Source organism: Brugia malayi, assembly GCF_000002995.4.
Source record: "Brugia malayi strain FR3 genome assembly, contig: Bm_v4_Chr3_scaffold_001, whole genome shotgun sequence".
NCBI lineage: Eukaryota > Metazoa > Nematoda > Chromadorea > Rhabditida > Onchocercidae > Brugia > Brugia malayi.
In genome coordinates this window covers 1492025-1511674 of record NW_025062477.1, presented here as the reverse complement: position 1 = coordinate 1511674, position 19650 = coordinate 1492025, and the positions used below count along the sequence as shown (strand labels likewise).

The 19650-nt window shown below is 29.5% G+C and overlaps 1 protein-coding gene across 2 annotated transcripts in view; it reads left to right on the top strand.

The window, feature by feature from the left end:
- The window catches only part of Bm11366 (nuclear anchorage defective protein ANC-1, putative), a gene marked incomplete at both ends in the record, with an annotated part of 51542 nt that extends 32173 nt beyond the window's left edge, over positions 1-19369 (top strand). For both annotated transcript variants that reach the window (XM_043079679.1, XM_043079680.1), the window contains 24 exons: positions 31-468; positions 559-840; positions 947-1621; positions 1728-2303; positions 2449-4617; positions 4737-4868; positions 4963-5400; positions 5491-5772; positions 5881-6555; positions 6662-7237; positions 7384-9552; positions 9672-9803; positions 9898-10335; positions 10426-10707; positions 10817-11491; positions 11598-12173; positions 12319-13073; positions 13401-14487; positions 14607-14738; positions 14833-15270; positions 15361-15642; positions 15753-16427; positions 16534-17109; positions 17255-19369. In XM_043079679.1, the coding sequence (XP_042935613.1) occupies positions 31-468; positions 559-840; positions 947-1621; positions 1728-2303; positions 2449-4617; positions 4737-4868; positions 4963-5400; positions 5491-5772; positions 5881-6555; positions 6662-7237; positions 7384-9552; positions 9672-9803; positions 9898-10335; positions 10426-10707; positions 10817-11491; positions 11598-12173; positions 12319-13073; positions 13401-14487; positions 14607-14738; positions 14833-15270; positions 15361-15642; positions 15753-16427; positions 16534-17109; positions 17255-19369 (16575 nt within the window). The remainder of the gene's footprint in view (positions 1-30; positions 469-558; positions 841-946; positions 1622-1727; positions 2304-2448; positions 4618-4736; positions 4869-4962; positions 5401-5490; positions 5773-5880; positions 6556-6661; positions 7238-7383; positions 9553-9671; positions 9804-9897; positions 10336-10425; positions 10708-10816; positions 11492-11597; positions 12174-12318; positions 13074-13400; positions 14488-14606; positions 14739-14832; positions 15271-15360; positions 15643-15752; positions 16428-16533; positions 17110-17254) is intronic.
- Positions 19370-19650: the final 281 nt, after the last annotated feature.

Below are 19650 nucleotides of genomic sequence, written 5' to 3'. Positions count from 1 at the left end.
GAAATTTCATTTATTTTTATTCAATTACAGGATGGTCAACAAATGGTAGAGAAACGAATCAGTGATTTGCGTATCGCAGAAAAAATGCATGAAGATGGCAATCATTTGTATGATGAATTGAACGCTTTAATTAAAGAAGGTGAAGAAGTGCTAAATGATGCTGAAGCAATTCCAACTATATATACTACTACAATGGATGCATTTGTGAGCCCTCTTGAAATGGCAACAAAATTGCTTCAAACAATGCTGGAAAATGACGAAATGGCTATACGTTTAAAGGCAACTGTTAAGGATGCAAAAGTACTTCAAGCCAATTTGTCACATCATGCCAATCTATGGTTACAGTTTGTTGATGAACGAGATAATGCAACAGATCAGCTTGAAATAAAACGAAAGCCACTTGATGAGATTGGAAATAAGCATATTAGATCATGTGAAGAAGTAATTGATGATCTCGATAAACTTAAGGTTTGTATACTCGAAAATTTTCATCTCTTATTTTATTATGAAATTGATTAGTTTTCTTCTTCTCTTGAACTATATAAGCTGATATTTTAGAAAGCAGCTAATGAATTGAATGATTTACGTAGTGTGATGTCAAAATTGCAAAGCCTTTCCGAACAGTTACATCCACTGGAAACTGCATATGCAGATGTTCGCTTTTATGATGTAGATGTTGAGCAAACACAACAGCAATATGAAAATCTCATATCTTTGATAAATAGCGAATTACACGATGAAAATATTCTGAATGAATCTGCTCAACAATTGGCTCAAGAATTAGAATATCTTAATGGCAAATTTTCAATGGAATCGATTAATCGTGAACAATTTGAGGAGGTTATTTTGATCAAAAAATTTTCTATTTTTAATTTTATTATTTTAAATTTGATAATATTTTTTAATTTAAAAAAAAAAAAAGAATTATTTTCATTTTTTATTTCAGATGCTAAATCATCAATTACCTTCATTACAAGCTAAGCTGCAATTTTTACAAGCAAAAGATGATGAAGCAAAACGAATTCGTATTCATGTTGCTCGTATATCTCAACCATCAATTGAAACATTAGCCGAACAACTGAATCATATTTACGTGCTTGTAAAAGAACGATTGGATAATCTGTCAAAAATAGAAAAACAAGAAAAAGAAATGATTATCAAGATGGAATTAGAAAAGCTGCGTACCGAACCATATGATGAAGAGAAATTGATAAAAGTTGAAGAACAATTACAGCAGCTTCCTGTAGAAGATGAAAATACGCAAATATTAGCTATAGAGGTACAAAAATTACGAGCAGATAAAGTTGAGCGTGATGCAGTTAAAAAAGAAATCGAAATGAAACTAGCCGAATTACTCAATCGTATGAATGTGATACGGACAAACTTGAGTGCAATAATGGAAGAGAAAGAATCGGAAAAAGGAAGAACAAAAAAGAATAAAAAAGCATTAACCGATATTGATGAACAAATTAATGCATTTGAATCAGCGTTAAATGAAACATTTGGTGAAATTTTACCACCAATGAATGAGCTTATTTCTCGATCGCATCAAGAGAGCATCAATCTTCCATCACTTCAATCTGAACTTGAAAATACACAAAATTTCGCTGAAAAATGCAAGGTAAATTTGCTTCCTTAAATTAAAATATGAACGTTTTTTCTTACATTTTATAATATCATCATCATTTTCAACATTCTTGAATCATTAATATATTATATTTTTGCAGAGAAAATTGGATGAGAAGCTAGCAGAAAAAGAGGAAATGAAAATGGTACAATCTGAGCTTGCAGAATTAGAAGAAAAAATATGTTTAGCTAATCAATTGCTAACATATGATGTAAAAAATGCTGATAATCTAGAAGATATTGAAGAAAAAGCGAAAAATATTGAAAATTTGGAGCAATTCATGATTTCAACATTGGATAAGTTAAAAGATTATGATGGCAATATGATGTTGAATGAAGCAATGTCTCTTATTGATAAGCTACGTATTTTACGGGAATCTATTGCAAATCATCAGAAATCATTCGCTGATTGGAAAATTGCTTACGATAAATTAGAAGATGAAATACGAGAAATTAATGATAATATGGAAAGATTATTTATTAATTATACAGAACCACAATCGTATACAACAGCAACAAACGATATAAATATATTAGAAGGATTACAGAAACAGATCATGGAATTATTAAAGAAAACGATCAATATTGAAGAGAATGTAGTGCAAAATTTACCAAACTATCATTCTGCAATCAATATAATGAAGCAAAGAATTGAAAAAACTGCCAAAGATATTGAGGTATTTAATTATATATAATTTTTTTTTTCTCTTTCTCTCTCTTTTTCTATTTCAATTTGCGTAATTTAAATTTAATATTATATTTTATGATTATTTATCATTTATTGATCTTGAAAAATTTTTAGTTAGAAAAAAATTATTTCAGAATTTATTATCATCGCTTATTGAAGATGTTTCAACACAAAAGCAACTTGTTGATATGCAAAACGATTTGATCAACCAATTGAGTAAATTAAATGATTGTGCCATAATGGTTCGTAGTGCACCATATGATGAAACACATGCTGCACGATTAGAAGAATTAAAAAATGAACTTGCAAAAGTAAGTGATATATTGGAAGAATTGAAAGAAAAGGAAAGGAAACCAATAAAACTGGTGCAACATTCAAACGATTTAAGAATATCATCTATAGTTGATCAGTATGAAAATGTTAATCATCTTCTGAATGAAACTGAAGAGCAATTGATGAATGAAGCTGCTTATGTAACATTACAATCAACAATTAACAACGAAACGAAAGAGCTACACTATATGGTAGATGAAGCGTATAAAGTTGAAAATGATACTAATGCAACAACAAACGATTTGAAGAAAGCAATTGATGATCTCAAAAATGGTCGATCACATTTGACAGTATTACAAGATGCATATGATAAATTGGAAACAATACCAGATACGGATTCATTACGTGAGAAAGTAATTGATGAAATTTCAACACTAAATGAGCAATATGATAATGTTGAAAGAATTTTAGAAGATCGACTTGATATGCTGAATAAATTTGACGAAATAGCGGATAATGTAAACAAGCAGTTGATGGATCTTGAAAATGATGCACATAAACTGGAAATTCCAAATGCCAGTTGTGAATTATCCGTTGCTGAGAAAAGGCTTAATGATGTTAATAAATTAGAAGAATCATTGAAAGAATTATACGAATTGAAAGAACAATTAACACCATTATTGAAGCCTGTTTTTACAGTTGAAGATTTCGGTAATCGTTTATCAGATGTGAACAAAAATTTCCAACAATGGTACGATGAGCTTGTGAGAAAGAAGCAAGAATTGGAAGCTGAAAATAATCTATCATGTTTAATCAATGATTTCAAGCAAACTCTTATTAATGCCGAAAATGATTTTGAAAAGCTTGAAGGAACGATGAATTCATTGAAGAATTTCAGAGATATAATTTTACCAATGGTAGTTGAAAAATCGGATCGTATCAGAGATCTAATACTACCGGTAAAAACTGAAAATATTAAAGAGCTTTATCATGATGTCGATAAACTAACAGATCGATATAATGATTTATCAACACGTGTGAATGATAAATTGAATCATGCAAAGGAGCAGGAGAATCTATTTGATGATATCCAACGACAGCTTGATGATATGGAACAAAAAGCTGATGATTTTCTCAACAAATATATCACTTCACAAGATTTATCAATTGCTATGGAAGATATCGATCAATTGCATTCACTTCTGAATCAGATTCCAACATCAGCAATGGAAAATATCATTGAACGTGGGCTCAGAGAGAATTTATTAAAGAAAGCAGATATTATAAAGAATAAGATTAAAAATTTACTTCTTCCACTGGAAAAAGATATGAAAAAGGAGCAAGAATTGATGCAAAATGTTCATGAAATACTATCGACAATAACTTCAATTGGTGATGATGTTATTGGAGTTGATAGCATAAATGAGCCATCACAACAATTGATGAGCATTGGTGAATTAACTGAAAATTTGCGAAAATTGAAAGGAAAAGTTGAAAAACTAGAAGGAAAATTACATAATTCGGAAGGTATGGTAAAACGTGCATTAATAAGTGATGATCTTTATGATCGTGTTGTACAATTACAAAATGCACTTGATGATAAGAAAGAGAAATTAACCGATCGTGCCAAATTATATTCCACAACTGCGGAGATAAATTTGATCAACGAAAATGTGCAACATTATATAAATGAAATGGAACAAATACCATTGCAAACAGTTGAAGAACAAAATAATGCATTAAGTGAGCTTGAAGGAAAGAAACATCAACTTGAAATTTTGCTAGAAAATATTCCGATGAATGATGAAGGTAATAAGTTACGTGAGGATGGTAATAGATTACTGGCACAACTGAATGATATTCTAAAACGGTTAGCTGATGCAGTTGGAGAAAAGCTTGCAGCATTAGCATCATTCAATGCAATTAGAGATGAAATTGAAATACAACTCTCATCATTGCAATCAATGCCAATATTTATTTCTGATGAAATTACTCTATCTGAACTTGAGCATCAATTGTGTGATATAAATGTAAGTTTGTTATTTTATTTATATTTATTTTGCCTTTAAATATTTCTTTCTTTTTTCATAAATGAATTGCTTTATTAGTATTGATCACTTATAGTAAAGTATTATTATTATTTATTTAGGATAAATTTATTAGTTTGGAAAGGTTTAAAAATAAAATCGATGATATTGATGAAAGAAATCTTGATGTGGACAAAATTACCGAAAAGCAGAATCTTCTTCATACAATCGAAAAAGCTTTGGATCATCTAAAGGTAAAAATTTAATGATATTCATGTTGAATTGTGTTGATATGAATAAAATTATATTTATTTTATTGAAATTTCATTTATTTTTATTCAATTACAGGATGGTCAACAAATGGTAGAGAAACGAATCAGTGATTTGCGTATCGCAGAAAAAATGCATGAAGATGGCAATCATTTGTATGATGAATTGAACGCTTTAATTAAAGAAGGTGAAGAAGTGCTAAATGATGCTGAAGCAATTCCAACTATATATACTACTACAATGGATGCATTTGTGAGCCCTCTTGAAATGGCAACAAAATTGCTTCAAACAATGCTGGAAAATGACGAAATGGCTATACGTTTAAAGGCAACTGTTAAGGATGCAAAAGTACTTCAAGCCAATTTGTCACATCATGCCAATCTATGGTTACAGTTTGTTGATGAACGAGATAATGCAACAGATCAGCTTGAAATAAAACGAAAGCCACTTGATGAGATTGGAAATAAGCATATTAGATCATGTGAAGAAGTAATTGATGATCTCGATAAACTTAAGGTTTGTATACTCGAAAATTTTCATCTCTTATTTTATTATGAAATTGATTAGTTTTCTTCTTCTCTTGAACTATATAAGCTGATATTTTAGAAAGCAGCTAATGAATTGAATGATTTACGTAGTGTGATGTCAAAATTGCAAAGCCTTTCCGAACAGTTACATCCACTGGAAACTGCATATGCAGATGTTCGCTTTTATGATGTAGATGTTGAGCAAACACAACAGCAATATGAAAATCTCATATCTTTGATAAATAGCGAATTACACGATGAAAATATTCTGAATGAATCTGCTCAACAATTGGCTCAAGAATTAGAATATCTTAATGGCAAATTTTCAATGGAATCGGTTAATCGTGAACAATTTGAGGAGGTTATTTTGATCAAAAAATTTTCTATTTTTAATTTTATTATTTTAAATTTGATAATATTTTTTAATTTAAAAAAAAAAAAAAAGAATTATTTTCATTTTTTATTTCAGATGCTAAATCATCAATTACCTTCATTACAAGCTAAGCTGCAATTTTTACAAGCAAAAGATGATGAAGCAAAACGAATTCGTATTCATGTTGCTCGTATATCTCAACCATCAATTGAAACATTAGCCGAACAACTGAATCATATTTACGTGCTTGTAAAAGAACGATTGGATAATCTGTCAAAAATAGAAAAACAAGAAAAAGAAATGATTATCAAGATGGAATTAGAAAAGCTACGTACCGAACCATATGATGAAGAGAAATTGATAAAAGTTGAAGAACAATTACAGCAGCTTCCTGTAGAAGATGAAAATACGCAAATATTAGCTATAGAGGTACAAAAATTACGAGCAGATAAAGTTGAGCGTGATGCAGTTAAAAAAGAAATCGAAATGAAACTAGCCGAATTACTCAATCGTATGAATGTGATACGGACAAACTTGAGTGCAATAATGGAAGAGAAAGAATCGGAAAAAGGAAGAACAAAAAAGAATAAAAAAGCATTAACCGATATTGATGAACAAATTAATGCATTTGAATCAGCGTTAAATGAAACATTTGGTGAAATTTTACCACCAATGAATGAGCTTATTTCTCGATCGCATCAAGAGAGCATCAATCTTCCATCACTTCAATCTGAACTTGAAAATACACAAAATTTCGCTGAAAAATGCAAGGTAAATTTGCTTCCTTAAATTAAAATATGAACGTTTTTTCTTACATTTTATAATATCATCATCATTTTCAACATTCTTGAATCATTAATATATTATATTTTTGCAGAGAAAATTGGATGAGAAGCTAGCAGAAAAAGAGGAAATGAAAATGGTACAATCTGAGCTTGCAGAATTAGAAGAAAAAATATGTTTAGCTAATCAATTGCTAACATATGATGTAAAAAATGCTGATAATCTAGAAGATATTGAAGAAAAAGCGAAAAATATTGAAAATTTGGAGCAATTCATGATTTCAACATTGGATAAGTTAAAAGATTATGATGGCAATATGATGTTGAATGAAGCAATGTCTCTTATTGATAAGCTACGTATTTTACGGGAATCTATTGCAAATCATCAGAAATCATTCGCTGATTGGAAAATTGCTTACGATAAATTAGAAGATGAAATACGAGAAATTAATGATAATATGGAAAGATTATTTATTAATTATACAGAACCACAATCGTATACAACAGCAACAAACGATATAAATATATTAGAAGGATTACAGAAACAGATCATGGAATTATTAAAGAAAACGATCAATATTGAAGAGAATGTAGTGCAAAATTTACCAAACTATCATTCTGCAATCAATATAATGAAGCAAAGAATTGAAAAAACTACCAAAGATATTGAGGTATTTAATTATATATAATTTTTTTTTTTCTCTTTCTCTCTCTTTTTCTATTTCAATTTGCGTAATTTAAATTTAATATTATATTTTATGATTATTTATCATTTATTGATCTTGAAAAATTTTTAGTTAGAAAAAAATTATTTCAGAATTTATTATCATCGCTTATTGAAGATGTTTCAACACAAAAGCAACTTGTTGATATGCAAAACGATTTGATCAACCAATTGAGTAAATTAAATGATTGTGCCATAATGGTTCGTAGTGCACCATATGATGAAACACATGCTGCACGATTAGAAGAATTAAAAAATGAACTTGCAAAAGTAAGTGATATATTGGAAGAATTGAAAGAAAAGGAAAGGAAACCAATAAAACTGGTGCAACATTCAAACGATTTAAGAATATCATCTATAGTTGATCAGTATGAAAATGTTAATCATCTTCTGAATGAAACTGAAGAGCAATTGATGAATGAAGCTGCTTATGTAACATTACAATCAACAATTAACAACGAAACGAAAGAGCTACACTATATGGTAGATGAAGCGTATAAAGTTGAAAATGATACTAATGCAACAACAAACGATTTGAAGAAAGCAATTGATGATCTCAAAAATGGTCGATCACATTTGACAGTATTACAAGATGCATATGATAAATTGGAAACAATACCAGATACGGATTCATTACGTGAGAAAGTAATTGATGAAATTTCAACACTAAATGAGCAATATGATAATGTTGAAAGAATTTTAGAAGATCGACTTGATATGCTGAATAAATTTGACGAAATAGCGGATAATGTAAACAAGCAGTTGATGGATCTTGAAAATGATGCACATAAACTGGAAATTCCAAATGCCAGTTGTGAATTATCCGTTGCTGAGAAAAGGCTTAATGATGTTAATAAATTAGAAGAATCATTGAAAGAATTATACGAATTGAAAGAACAATTAACACCATTATTGAAGCCTGTTTTTACAGTTGAAGATTTCGGTAATCGTTTATCAGATGTGAACAAAAATTTCCAACAATGGTACGATGAGCTTGTGAGAAAGAAGCAAGAATTGGAAGCTGAAAATAATCTATCATGTTTAATCAATGATTTCAAGCAAACTCTTATTAATGCCGAAAATGATTTTGAAAAGCTTGAAGGAACGATGAATTCATTGAAGAATTTCAGAGATATAATTTTACCAATGGTAGTTGAAAAATCGGATCGTATCAGAGATCTAATACTACCGGTAAAAACTGAAAATATTAAAGAGCTTTATCATGATGTCGATAAACTAACAGATCGATATAATGATTTATCAACACGTGTGAATGATAAAATGAATCATGCAAAGGAGCAGGAGAATCTATTTGATGATATCCAACGACAGCTTGATGATATGGAACAAAAAGCTGATGATTTTCTCAACAAATATATCACTTCACAAGATTTATCAATTGCTATGGAAGATATCGATCAATTGCATTCACTTCTGAATCAGATTCCAACATCAGCAATGGAAAATATCATTGAACGTGGGCTCAAAGAGAATTTATTAAAGAAAGCAGATATTATAAAGAATAAGATTAAAAATTTACTTGTTCCACTGGAAAAAGATATGAAAAAGGAGCAAGAATTGATGCAAAATGTTCATGAAATACTATCGACAATAACTTCAATTGGTGATGATGTTATTGGAGTTGATAGCATAAATGAGCCATCACAACAATTGATGAGCATTGGTGAATTAACTGAAAATTTGCGAAAATTGAAAGGAAAAGTTGAAAAACTAGAAGGAAAATTACATAATTCGGAAGGTATGGTAAAACGTGCATTAATAAGTGATGATCTTTATGATCGTGTTGTACAATTACAAAATGCACTTGATGATAAGAAAGAGAAATTAACCGATCGTGCCAAATTATATTCCACAACTGCGGAGATAAATTTGATCAACGAAAATGTGCAACATTATATAAATGAAATGGAACAAATACCATTGCAAACAGTTGAAGAACAAAATAATGCATTAAGTGAGCTTGAAGGAAAGAAACATCAACTTGAAATTTTGCTAGAAAATATTCCGATGAATGATGAAGGTAATAAGTTACGTGAGGATGGTAATAGATTACTGGCACAACTGAATGATATTCTAAAACGGTTAGCTGATGCAGTTGGAGAAAAGCTTGCAGCATTAGCATCATTCAATGCAATTAGAGATGAAATTGAAATACAACTCTCATCATTGCAATCAATGCCAATATTTATTTCTGATGAAATTACTCTATCTGAACTTGAGCATCAATTGTGTGATATAAATGTAAGTTTGTTATTTTATTTATATTTATTTTGCCTTTAAATATTTCTTTCTTTTTTCATAAATGAATTGCTTTATTAGTATTGATCACTTATAGTAAAGTATTATTATTATTTATTTAGGATAAATTTATTAGTTTGGAAAGGTTTAAAAATAAAATCGATGATATTGATGAAAGAAATCTTGATGTGGACAAAATTACCGAAAAGCAGAATCTTCTTCATACAATCGAAAAAGCTTTGGATCATCTAAAGGTAAAAATTTAATGATATTCATGTTGAATTGTGTTGATATGAATAAAATTATATTTATTTTATTGAAATTTCATTTATTTTTATTCAATTACAGGATGGTCAACAAATGGTAGAGAAACGAATCAGTGATTTGCGTATCGCAGAAAAAATGCATGAAGATGGCAATCATTTGTATGATGAATTGAACGCTTTAATTAAAGAAGGTGAAGAAGTGCTAAATGATGCTGAAGCAATTCCAACTATATATACTACTACAATGGATGCATTTGTGAGCCCTCTTGAAATGGCAACAAAATTGCTTCAAACAATGCTGGAAAATGACGAAATGGCTATACGTTTAAAGGCAACTGTTAAGGATGCAAAAGTACTTCAAGCCAATTTGTCACATCATGCCAATCTATGGTTACAGTTTGTTGATGAACGAGATAATGCAACAGATCAGCTTGAAATAAAACGAAAGCCACTTGATGAGATTGGAAATAAGCATATTAGATCATGTGAAGAAGTAATTGATGATCTCGATAAACTTAAGGTTTGTATACTCGAAAATTTTCATCTCTTATTTTATTATGAAATTGATTAGTTTTCTTCTTCTCTTGAACTATATAAGCTGATATTTTAGAAAGCAGCTAATGAATTGAATGATTTACGTAGTGTGATGTCAAAATTGCAAAGCCTTTCCGAACAGTTACATCCACTGGAAACTGCATATGCAGATGTTCGCTTTTATGATGTAGATGTTGAGCAAACACAACAGCAATATGAAAATCTCATATCTTTGATAAATAGCGAATTACACGATGAAAATATTCTGAATGAATCTGCTCAACAATTGGCTCAAGAATTAGAATATCTTAATGGCAAATTTTCAATGGAATCGGTTAATCGTGAACAATTTGAGGAGGTTATTTTGATCAAAAAATTTTCTATTTTTAATTTTATTATTTTAAATTTGATAATATTTTTTAATTTAAAAAAAAAAAAAAAAGAATTATTTTCATTTTTTATTTCAGATGCTAAATCATCAATTACCTTCATTACAAGCTAAGCTGCAATTTTTACAAGCAAAAGATGATGAAGCAAAACGAATTCGTATTCATGTTGCTCGTATATCTCAACCATCAATTGAAACATTAGCCGAACAACTGAATCATATTTACGTGCTTGTAAAAGAACGATTGGATAATCTGTCAAAAATAGAAAAACAAGAAAAAGAAATGATTATCAAGATGGAATTAGAAAAGCTACGTACCGAACCATATGATGAAGAGAAATTGATAAAAGTTGAAGAACAATTACAGCAGCTTCCTGTAGAAGATGAAAATACGCAAATATTAGCTATAGAGGTACAAAAATTACGAGCAGATAAAGTTGAGCGTGATGCAGTTAAAAAAGAAATCGAAATGAAACTAGCCGAATTACTCAATCGTATGAATGTGATACGGACAAACTTGAGTGCAATAATGGAAGAGAAAGAATCGGAAAAAGGAAGAACAAAAAAGAATAAAAAAGCATTAACCGATATTGATGAACAAATTAATGCATTTGAATCAGCGTTAAATGAAACATTTGGTGAAATTTTACCACCAATGAATGAGCTTATTTCTCGATCGCATCAAGAGAGCATCAATCTTCCATCACTTCAATCTGAACTTGAAAATACACAAAATTTCGCTGAAAAATGCAAGGTAAATTTGCTTCCTTAAATTAAAATATGAACGTTTTTTCTTACATTTTATAATATCATCATCATTTTCAACATTCTTGAATCATTAATATATTATATTTTTGCAGAGAAAATTGGATGAGAAGCTAGCAGAAAAAGAGGAAATGAAAATGGTACAATCTGAGCTTGCAGAATTAGAAGAAAAAATATGTTTAGCTAATCAATTGCTAACATATGATGTAAAAAATGCTGATAATCTAGAAGATATTGAAGAAAAAGCGAAAAATATTGAAAATTTGGAGCAATTCATGATTTCAACATTGGATAAGTTAAAAGATTATGATGGCAATATGATGTTGAATGAAGCAATGTCTCTTATTGATAAGCTACGTATTTTACGGGAATCTATTGCAAATCATCAGAAATCATTCGCTGATTGGAAAATTGCTTACGATAAATTAGAAGATGAAATACGAGAAATTAATGATAATATGGAAAGATTATTTATTAATTATACAGAACCACAATCGTATACAACAGCAACAAACGATATAAATATATTAGAAGGATTACAGAAACAGATCATGGAATTATTAAAGAAAACGATCAATATTGAAGAGAATGTAGTGCAAAATTTACCAAACTATCATTCTGCAATCAATATAATGAAGCAAAGAATTGAAAAAACTGCCAAAGATATTGAGGTATTTAATTATATATAATTTTTTTTTTCTCTTTCTCTCTCTTTTTCTATTTCAATTTGCGTAATTTAAATTTAATATTATATTTTATGATTATTTATCATTTATTGATCTTGAAAAATTTTTAGTTAGAAAAAAATTATTTCAGAATTTATTATCATCGCTTATTGAAGATGTTTCAACACAAAAGCAACTTGTTGATATGCAAAACGATTTGATCAACCAATTGAGTAAATTAAATGATTGTGCCATAATGGTTCGTAGTGCACCATATGATGAAACACATGCTGCACGATTAGAAGAATTAAAAAATGAACTTGCAAAAGTAAGTGATATATTGGAAGAATTGAAAGAAAAGGAAAGGAAACCAATAAAACTGGTGCAACATTCAAACGATTTAAGAATATCATCTATAGTTGATCAGTATGAAAATGTTAATCATCTTCTGAATGAAACTGAAGAGCAATTGATGAATGAAGCTGCTTATGTAACATTACAATCAACAATTAACAACGAAACGAAAGAGCTACACTATATGGTAGATGAAGCGTATAAAGTTGAAAATGATACTAATGCAACAACAAACGATTTGAAGAAAGCAATTGATGATCTCAAAAATGGTCGATCACATTTGACAGTATTACAAGATGCATATGATAAATTGGAAACAATACCAGATACGGATTCATTACGTGAGAAAGTAATTGATGAAATTTCAACACTAAATGAGCAATATGATAATGTTGAAAGAATTTTAGAAGATCGACTTGATATGCTGAATAAATTTGACGAAATAGCGGATAATGTAAACAAGCAGTTGATGGATCTTGAAAATGATGCACATAAACTGGAAATTCCAAATGCCAGTTGTGAATTATCCGTTGCTGAGAAAGGCTTAATGATGTTAATAAATTAGAAGAATCATTGAAAGAATTATACGAATTGAAAGAACAATTAACACCATTATTGAAGCCTGTTTTTACAGTTGAAGATTTCGGTAATCGTTTATCAGATGTGAACAAAAATTTCCAACAATGGTACGATGAGCTTGTGAGAAAGAAGCAAGAATTGGAAGCTGAAAATAATCTATCATGTTTAATCAATGATTTCAAGCAAACTCTTATTAATGCCGAAAATGATTTTGAAAAGCTTGAAGGAACGATGAATTCATTGAAGAATTTCAGAGATATAATTTTACCAATGGTAGTTGGAAAAATCGGATCGTATCAGAGATCTAATACTACCGGTAAAAACTGAAAATATTAAAGAGCTTTATCATGATGTCGATAAACTAACAGATCGATATAATGATTTATCAACACGTGTGAATGATAAATTGAATCATGCAAAGGAGCAGGAGAATCTATTTGATGATATCCAACGACAGCTTGATGATATGGAACAAAAAGCTGATGATTTTCTCAACAAATATATCACTTCACAAGATTTATCAATTGCTATGGAAGATATCGATCAATTGCATTCACTTCTGAATCAGATTCCAACATCAGCAATGGAAAATATCATTGAACGTGGGCTCAGAGAGAATTTATTAAAGAAAGCAGATATTATAAAGAATAAGATTAAAAATTTACTTCTTCCACTGGAAAAAGATATGAAAAAGGAGCAAGAATTGATGCAAAATGTTCATGAAATACTATCGACAATAACTTCAATTGGTGATGATGTTATTGGAGTTGATAGCATAAATGAGCCATCACAACAATTGATGAGCATTGGTGAATTAACTGAAAATTTGCGAAAATTGAAAGGAAAAGTTGAAAAACTAGAAGGAAAATTACATAATTCGGAAGGTATGGTAAAACGTGCATTAATAAGTGATGATCTTTATGATCGTGTTGTACAATTACAAAATGCACTTGATGATAAGAAAGAGAAATTAACCGATCGTGCCAAATTATATTCCACAACTGCGGAGATAAATTTGATCAACGAAAATGTGCAACATTATATAAATGAAATGGAACAAATACCATTGCAAACAGTTGAAGAACAAAATAATGCATTAAGTGAGCTTGAAGGAAAGAAACATCAACTTGAAATTTTGCTAGAAAATATTCCGATGAATGATGAAGGTAATAAGTTACGTGAGGATGGTAATAGATTACTGGCACAACTGAATGATATTCTAAAACGGTTAGCTGATGCAGTTGGAGAAAAGCTTGCAGCATTAGCATCATTCAATGCAATTAGAGATGAAATTGAAATACAACTCTCATCATTGCAATCAATGCCAATATTAATTTCTGATGAAATTACTCTATCTGAACTTGAGCATCAATTGTGTGATATAAATGTAAGTTTGTTATTTTATTTATATTTATTTTGCCTTTAAATATTTCTTTCTTTTTTCATAAATGAATTGCTTTATTAGTATTGATCACTTATAGTAAAGTATTATTATTATTTATTTAGGATAAATTTATTAGTTTGGAAAGGTTTAAAAATAAAATCGATGATATTGATGAAAGAAATCTTGATGTGGACAAAATTACCGAAAAGCAGAATCTTCTTCATACAATCGAAAAAGCTTTGGATCATCTAAAGGTAAAAATTTAATGATATTCATGTTGAATTGTGTTGATATGAATAAAATTATATTTATTTTATTGAAATTTCATTTATTTTTATTCAATTACAGGATGGTCAACAAATGGTAGAGAAACGAATCAGTGATTTGCGTATCGCAGAAAAAATGCATGAAGATGGCAATCATTTGTATGATGAATTGAACGTTTTAATTAAAGAAGGTGAAGAAGTGCTAAATGATGCTGAAGCAATTCCAACTATATATACTACTACAATGGATGCATTTGTGAGCCCTCTTGAAATGGCAACAAAATTGCTTCAAACAATGCTGGAAAATGACGAAATGGCTATACGTTTAAAGGCAACTGTTAAGGATGCAAAAGTACTTCAAGCCAATTTGTCACATCATGCCAATCTATGGTTACAGTTTGTTGATGAACGAGATAATGCAACAGATCAGCTTGAAATAAAACGAAAGCCACTTGATGAGATTGGAAATAAGCATATTAGATCATGTGAAGAAGTAATTGATGATCTCGATAAACTTAAGGTTTGTATACTCGAAAATTTTCATCTCTTATTTTATTATGAAATTGATTAGTTTTCTTCTTCTCTTGAACTATATAAGCTGATATTTTAGAAAGCAGCTAATGAATTGAATGATTTACGTAGTGTGATGTCAAAATTGCAAAGCCTTTCCGAACAGTTACATCCACTGGAAACTGCATATGCAGATGTTCGCTTTTATGATGTAGATGTTGAGCAAACACAACAGCAATATGAAAATCTCATATCTTTGATAAATAGCGAATTACACGATGAAAATATTCTGAATGAATCTGCTCAACAATTGGCTCAAGAATTAGAATATCTTAATGGCAAATTTTCAATGGAATCGATTAATCGTGAACAATTTGAGGAGGTTATTTTGATCAAAAAATTTTCTATTTTTAATTTTATTATTTTAAATTTGATAATATTTTTTAATTTAAAAAAAAAAAAAAAAAGAATTATTTTCATTTTTTATTTCAGATGCTAAATCATCAATTACCTTCATTACAAGCTAAGCTGCAATTTTTACAAGCAAAAGATGATGAAGCAAAACGAATTCGTATTCATGTTGCTCGTATATCTCAACCATCAATTGAAACATTAGCCGAACAACTGAATCATATTTACGTGCTTGTAAAAGAACGATTGGATAATCTGTCAAAAATAGAAAAACAAGAAAAAGAAATGATTATCAAGATGGAATTAGAAAAGCTGCGTACCGAACCATATGATGAAGAGAAATTGATAAAAGTTGAAGAACAATTACAGCAGCTTCCTGTAGAAGATGAAAATACGCAAATATTAGCTATAGAGGTACAAAAATTACGAGCAGATAAAGTTGAGCGTGATGCAGTTAAAAAAGAAATCGAAATGAAACTAGCCGAATTACTCAATCGTATGAATGTGATACGGACAAACTTGAGTGCAATAATGGAAGAGAAAGAATCGGAAAAAGGAAGAACAAAAAAGAATAAAAAAGCATTAACCGATATTGATGAACAAATTAATGCATTTGAATCAGCGTTAAATGAAACATTTGGTGAAATTTTACCACCAATGAATGAGCTTATTTCTCGATCGCATCAAGAGAGCATCAATCTTCCATCACTTCAATCTGAACTTGAAAATACACAAAATTTCGCTGAAAAATGCAAGGTAAATTTGCTTCCTTAAATTAAAATATGAACGTTTTTTCTTACATTTTATAATATCATCATCATTTTCAACATTCTTGAATCATTAATATATTATATTTTTGCAGAGAAAATTGGATGAGAAGCTAGCAGAAAAAGAGGAAATGAAAATGGTACAATCTGAGCTTGCAGAATTAGAAGAAAAAATATGTTTAGCTAATCAATTGCTAACATATGATGTAAAAAATGCTGATAATCTAGAAGATATTGAAGAAAAAGCGAAAAATATTGAAAATTTGGAGCAATTCATGATTTCAACATTGGATAAGTTAAAAGATTATGATGGCAATATGATGTTGAATGAAGCAATGTCTCTTATTGATAAGCTACGTATTTTACGGGAATCTATTGCAAATCATCAGAAATCATTCGCTGATTGGAAAATTGCTTACGATAAATTAGAAGATGAAATACGAGAAATTAATGATAATATGGAAAGATTATTTATTAATTATACAGAACCACAATCGTATACAACAGCAACAAACGATATAAATATATTAGAAGGATTACAGAAACAGATCATGGAATTATTAAAGAAAACGATCAATATTGAAGAGAATGTAGTGCAAAATTTACCAAACTATCATTCTGCAATCAATATAATGAAGCAAAGAATTGAAAAAACTGCCAAAGATATTGAGGTATTTAATTATATATAATTTTTTTTTTCTCTTTCTCTCTCTTTTTCTATTTCAATTTGCGTAATTTAAATTTAATATTATATTTTATGATTATTTATCATTTATTGATCTTGAAAAATTTTTAGTTAGAAAAAAATTATTTCAGAATTTATTATCATCGCTTATTGAAGATGTTTCAACACAAAAGCAACTTGTTGATATGCAAAACGATTTGATCAACCAATTGAGTAAATTAAATGATTGTGCCATAATGGTTCGTAGTGCACCATATGATGAAACACATGCTGCACGATTAGAAGAATTAAAAAATGAACTTGCAAAAGTAAGTGATATATTGGAAGAATTGAAAGAAAAGGAAAGGAAACCAATAAAACTGGTGCAACATTCAAACGATTTAAGAATATCATCTATAGTTGATCAGTATGAAAATGTTAATCATCTTCTGAATGAAACTGAAGAGCAATTGATGAATGAAGCTGCTTATGTAACATTACAATCAACAATTAACAACGAAACGAAAGAGCTACACTATATGGTAGATGAAGCGTATAAAGTTGAAAATGATACTAATGCAACAACAAACGATTTGAAGAAAGCAATTGATGATCTCAAAAATGGTCGATCACATTTGACAGTATTACAAGATGCATATGATAAATTGGAAACAATACCAGATACGGATTCATTACGTGAGAAAGTAATTGATGAAATTTCAACACTAAATGAGCAATATGATAATGTTGAAAGAATTTTAGAAGATCGACTTGATATGCTGAATAAATTTGACGAAATAGCGGATAATGTAAACAAGCAGTTGATGGATCTTGAAAATGATGCACATAAACTGGAAATTCCAAATGCCAGTTGTGAATTATCCGTTGCTGAGAAAAGGCTTAATGATGTTAATAAATTAGAAGAATCATTGAAAGAATTATACGAATTGAAAGAACAATTAACACCATTATTGAAGCCTGTTTTTACAGTTGAAGATTTCGGTAATCGTTTATCAGATGTGAACAAAAATTTCCAACAATGGTACGATGAGCTTGTGAGAAAGAAGCAAGAATTGGAAGCTGAAAATAATCTATCATGTTTAATCAATGATTTCAAGCAAACTCTTATTAATGCCGAAAATGATTTTGAAAAGCTTGAAGGAACGATGAATTCATTGAAGAATTTCAGAGATATAATTTTACCAATGGTAGTTGAAAAATCGGATCGTATCAGAGATCTAATACTACCGGTAAAAACTGAAAATATTAAAGAGCTTTATCATGATGTCGATAAACTAACAGATCGATATAATGATTTATCAACACGTGTGAATGATAAATTGAATCATGCAAAGGAGCAGGAGAATCTATTTGATGATATCCAACGACAGCTTGATGATATGGAACAAAAAGCTGATGATTTTCTCAACAAATATATCACTTCACAAGATTTATCAATTGCTATGGAAGATATCGATCAATTGCATTCACTTCTGAATCAGATTCCAACATCAGCAATGGAAAATATCATTGAACGTGGGCTCAGAGAGAATTTATTAAAGAAAGCAGATATTATAAAGAATAAGATTAAAAATTTACTTCTTCCACTGGAAAAAGATATGAAAAAGGAGCAAGAATTGATGCAAAATGTTCATGAAATACTATCGACAATAACTTCAATTGGTGATGATGTTATTGGAGTTGATAGCATAAATGAGCCATCACAACAATTGATGAGCATTGGTGAATTAACTGAAAATTTGCGAAAATTGAAAGGAAAAGTTGAAAAACTAGAAGGAAAATTACATAATTCGGAAGGTATGGTAAAACGTGCATTAATAAGTGATGATCTTTATGATCGTGTTGTACAATTACAAAATGCACTTGATGATAAGAAAGAGAAATTAACCGATCGTGCCAAATTATATTCCACAACTGCGGAGATAAATTTGATCAACGAAAATGTGCAACATTATATAAATGAAATGGAACAAATACCATTGCAAACAGTTGAAGAACAAAATAATGCATTAAGTGAGCTTGAAGGAAAGAAACATCAACTTGAAATTTTGCTAGAAAATATTCCGATGAATGATGAAGGTAATAAGTTACGTGAGGATGGTAATAGATTACTGGCACAACTGAATGATATTCTAAAACGGTTAGCTGATGCAGTTGGAGAAAAGCTTGCAGCATTAGCATCATTCAATGCAATTAGAGATGAAATTGAATACAACTCTCATCATTGCAATCAATGCCAATATTAATTTCTGATGAAATTACTCTATCTGAACTTGAGCATCAATTGTGTGATATAAATGTAAGTTTGTTATTTTATTTATATTTATTTTGCCTTTAAATATTTCTTTCTTTTTTCATAAATGAATTGCTTTATTAGTATTGATCACTTATAGTAAAGTATTATTATTATTTATTTAGGATAAATTTATTAGTTTGGAAAGGTTTAAAAATAAAATCGATGATATTGATGAAAGAAATCTTGATGTGGACAAAATTACCGAAAAGCAGAATCTTCTTCATACAATCG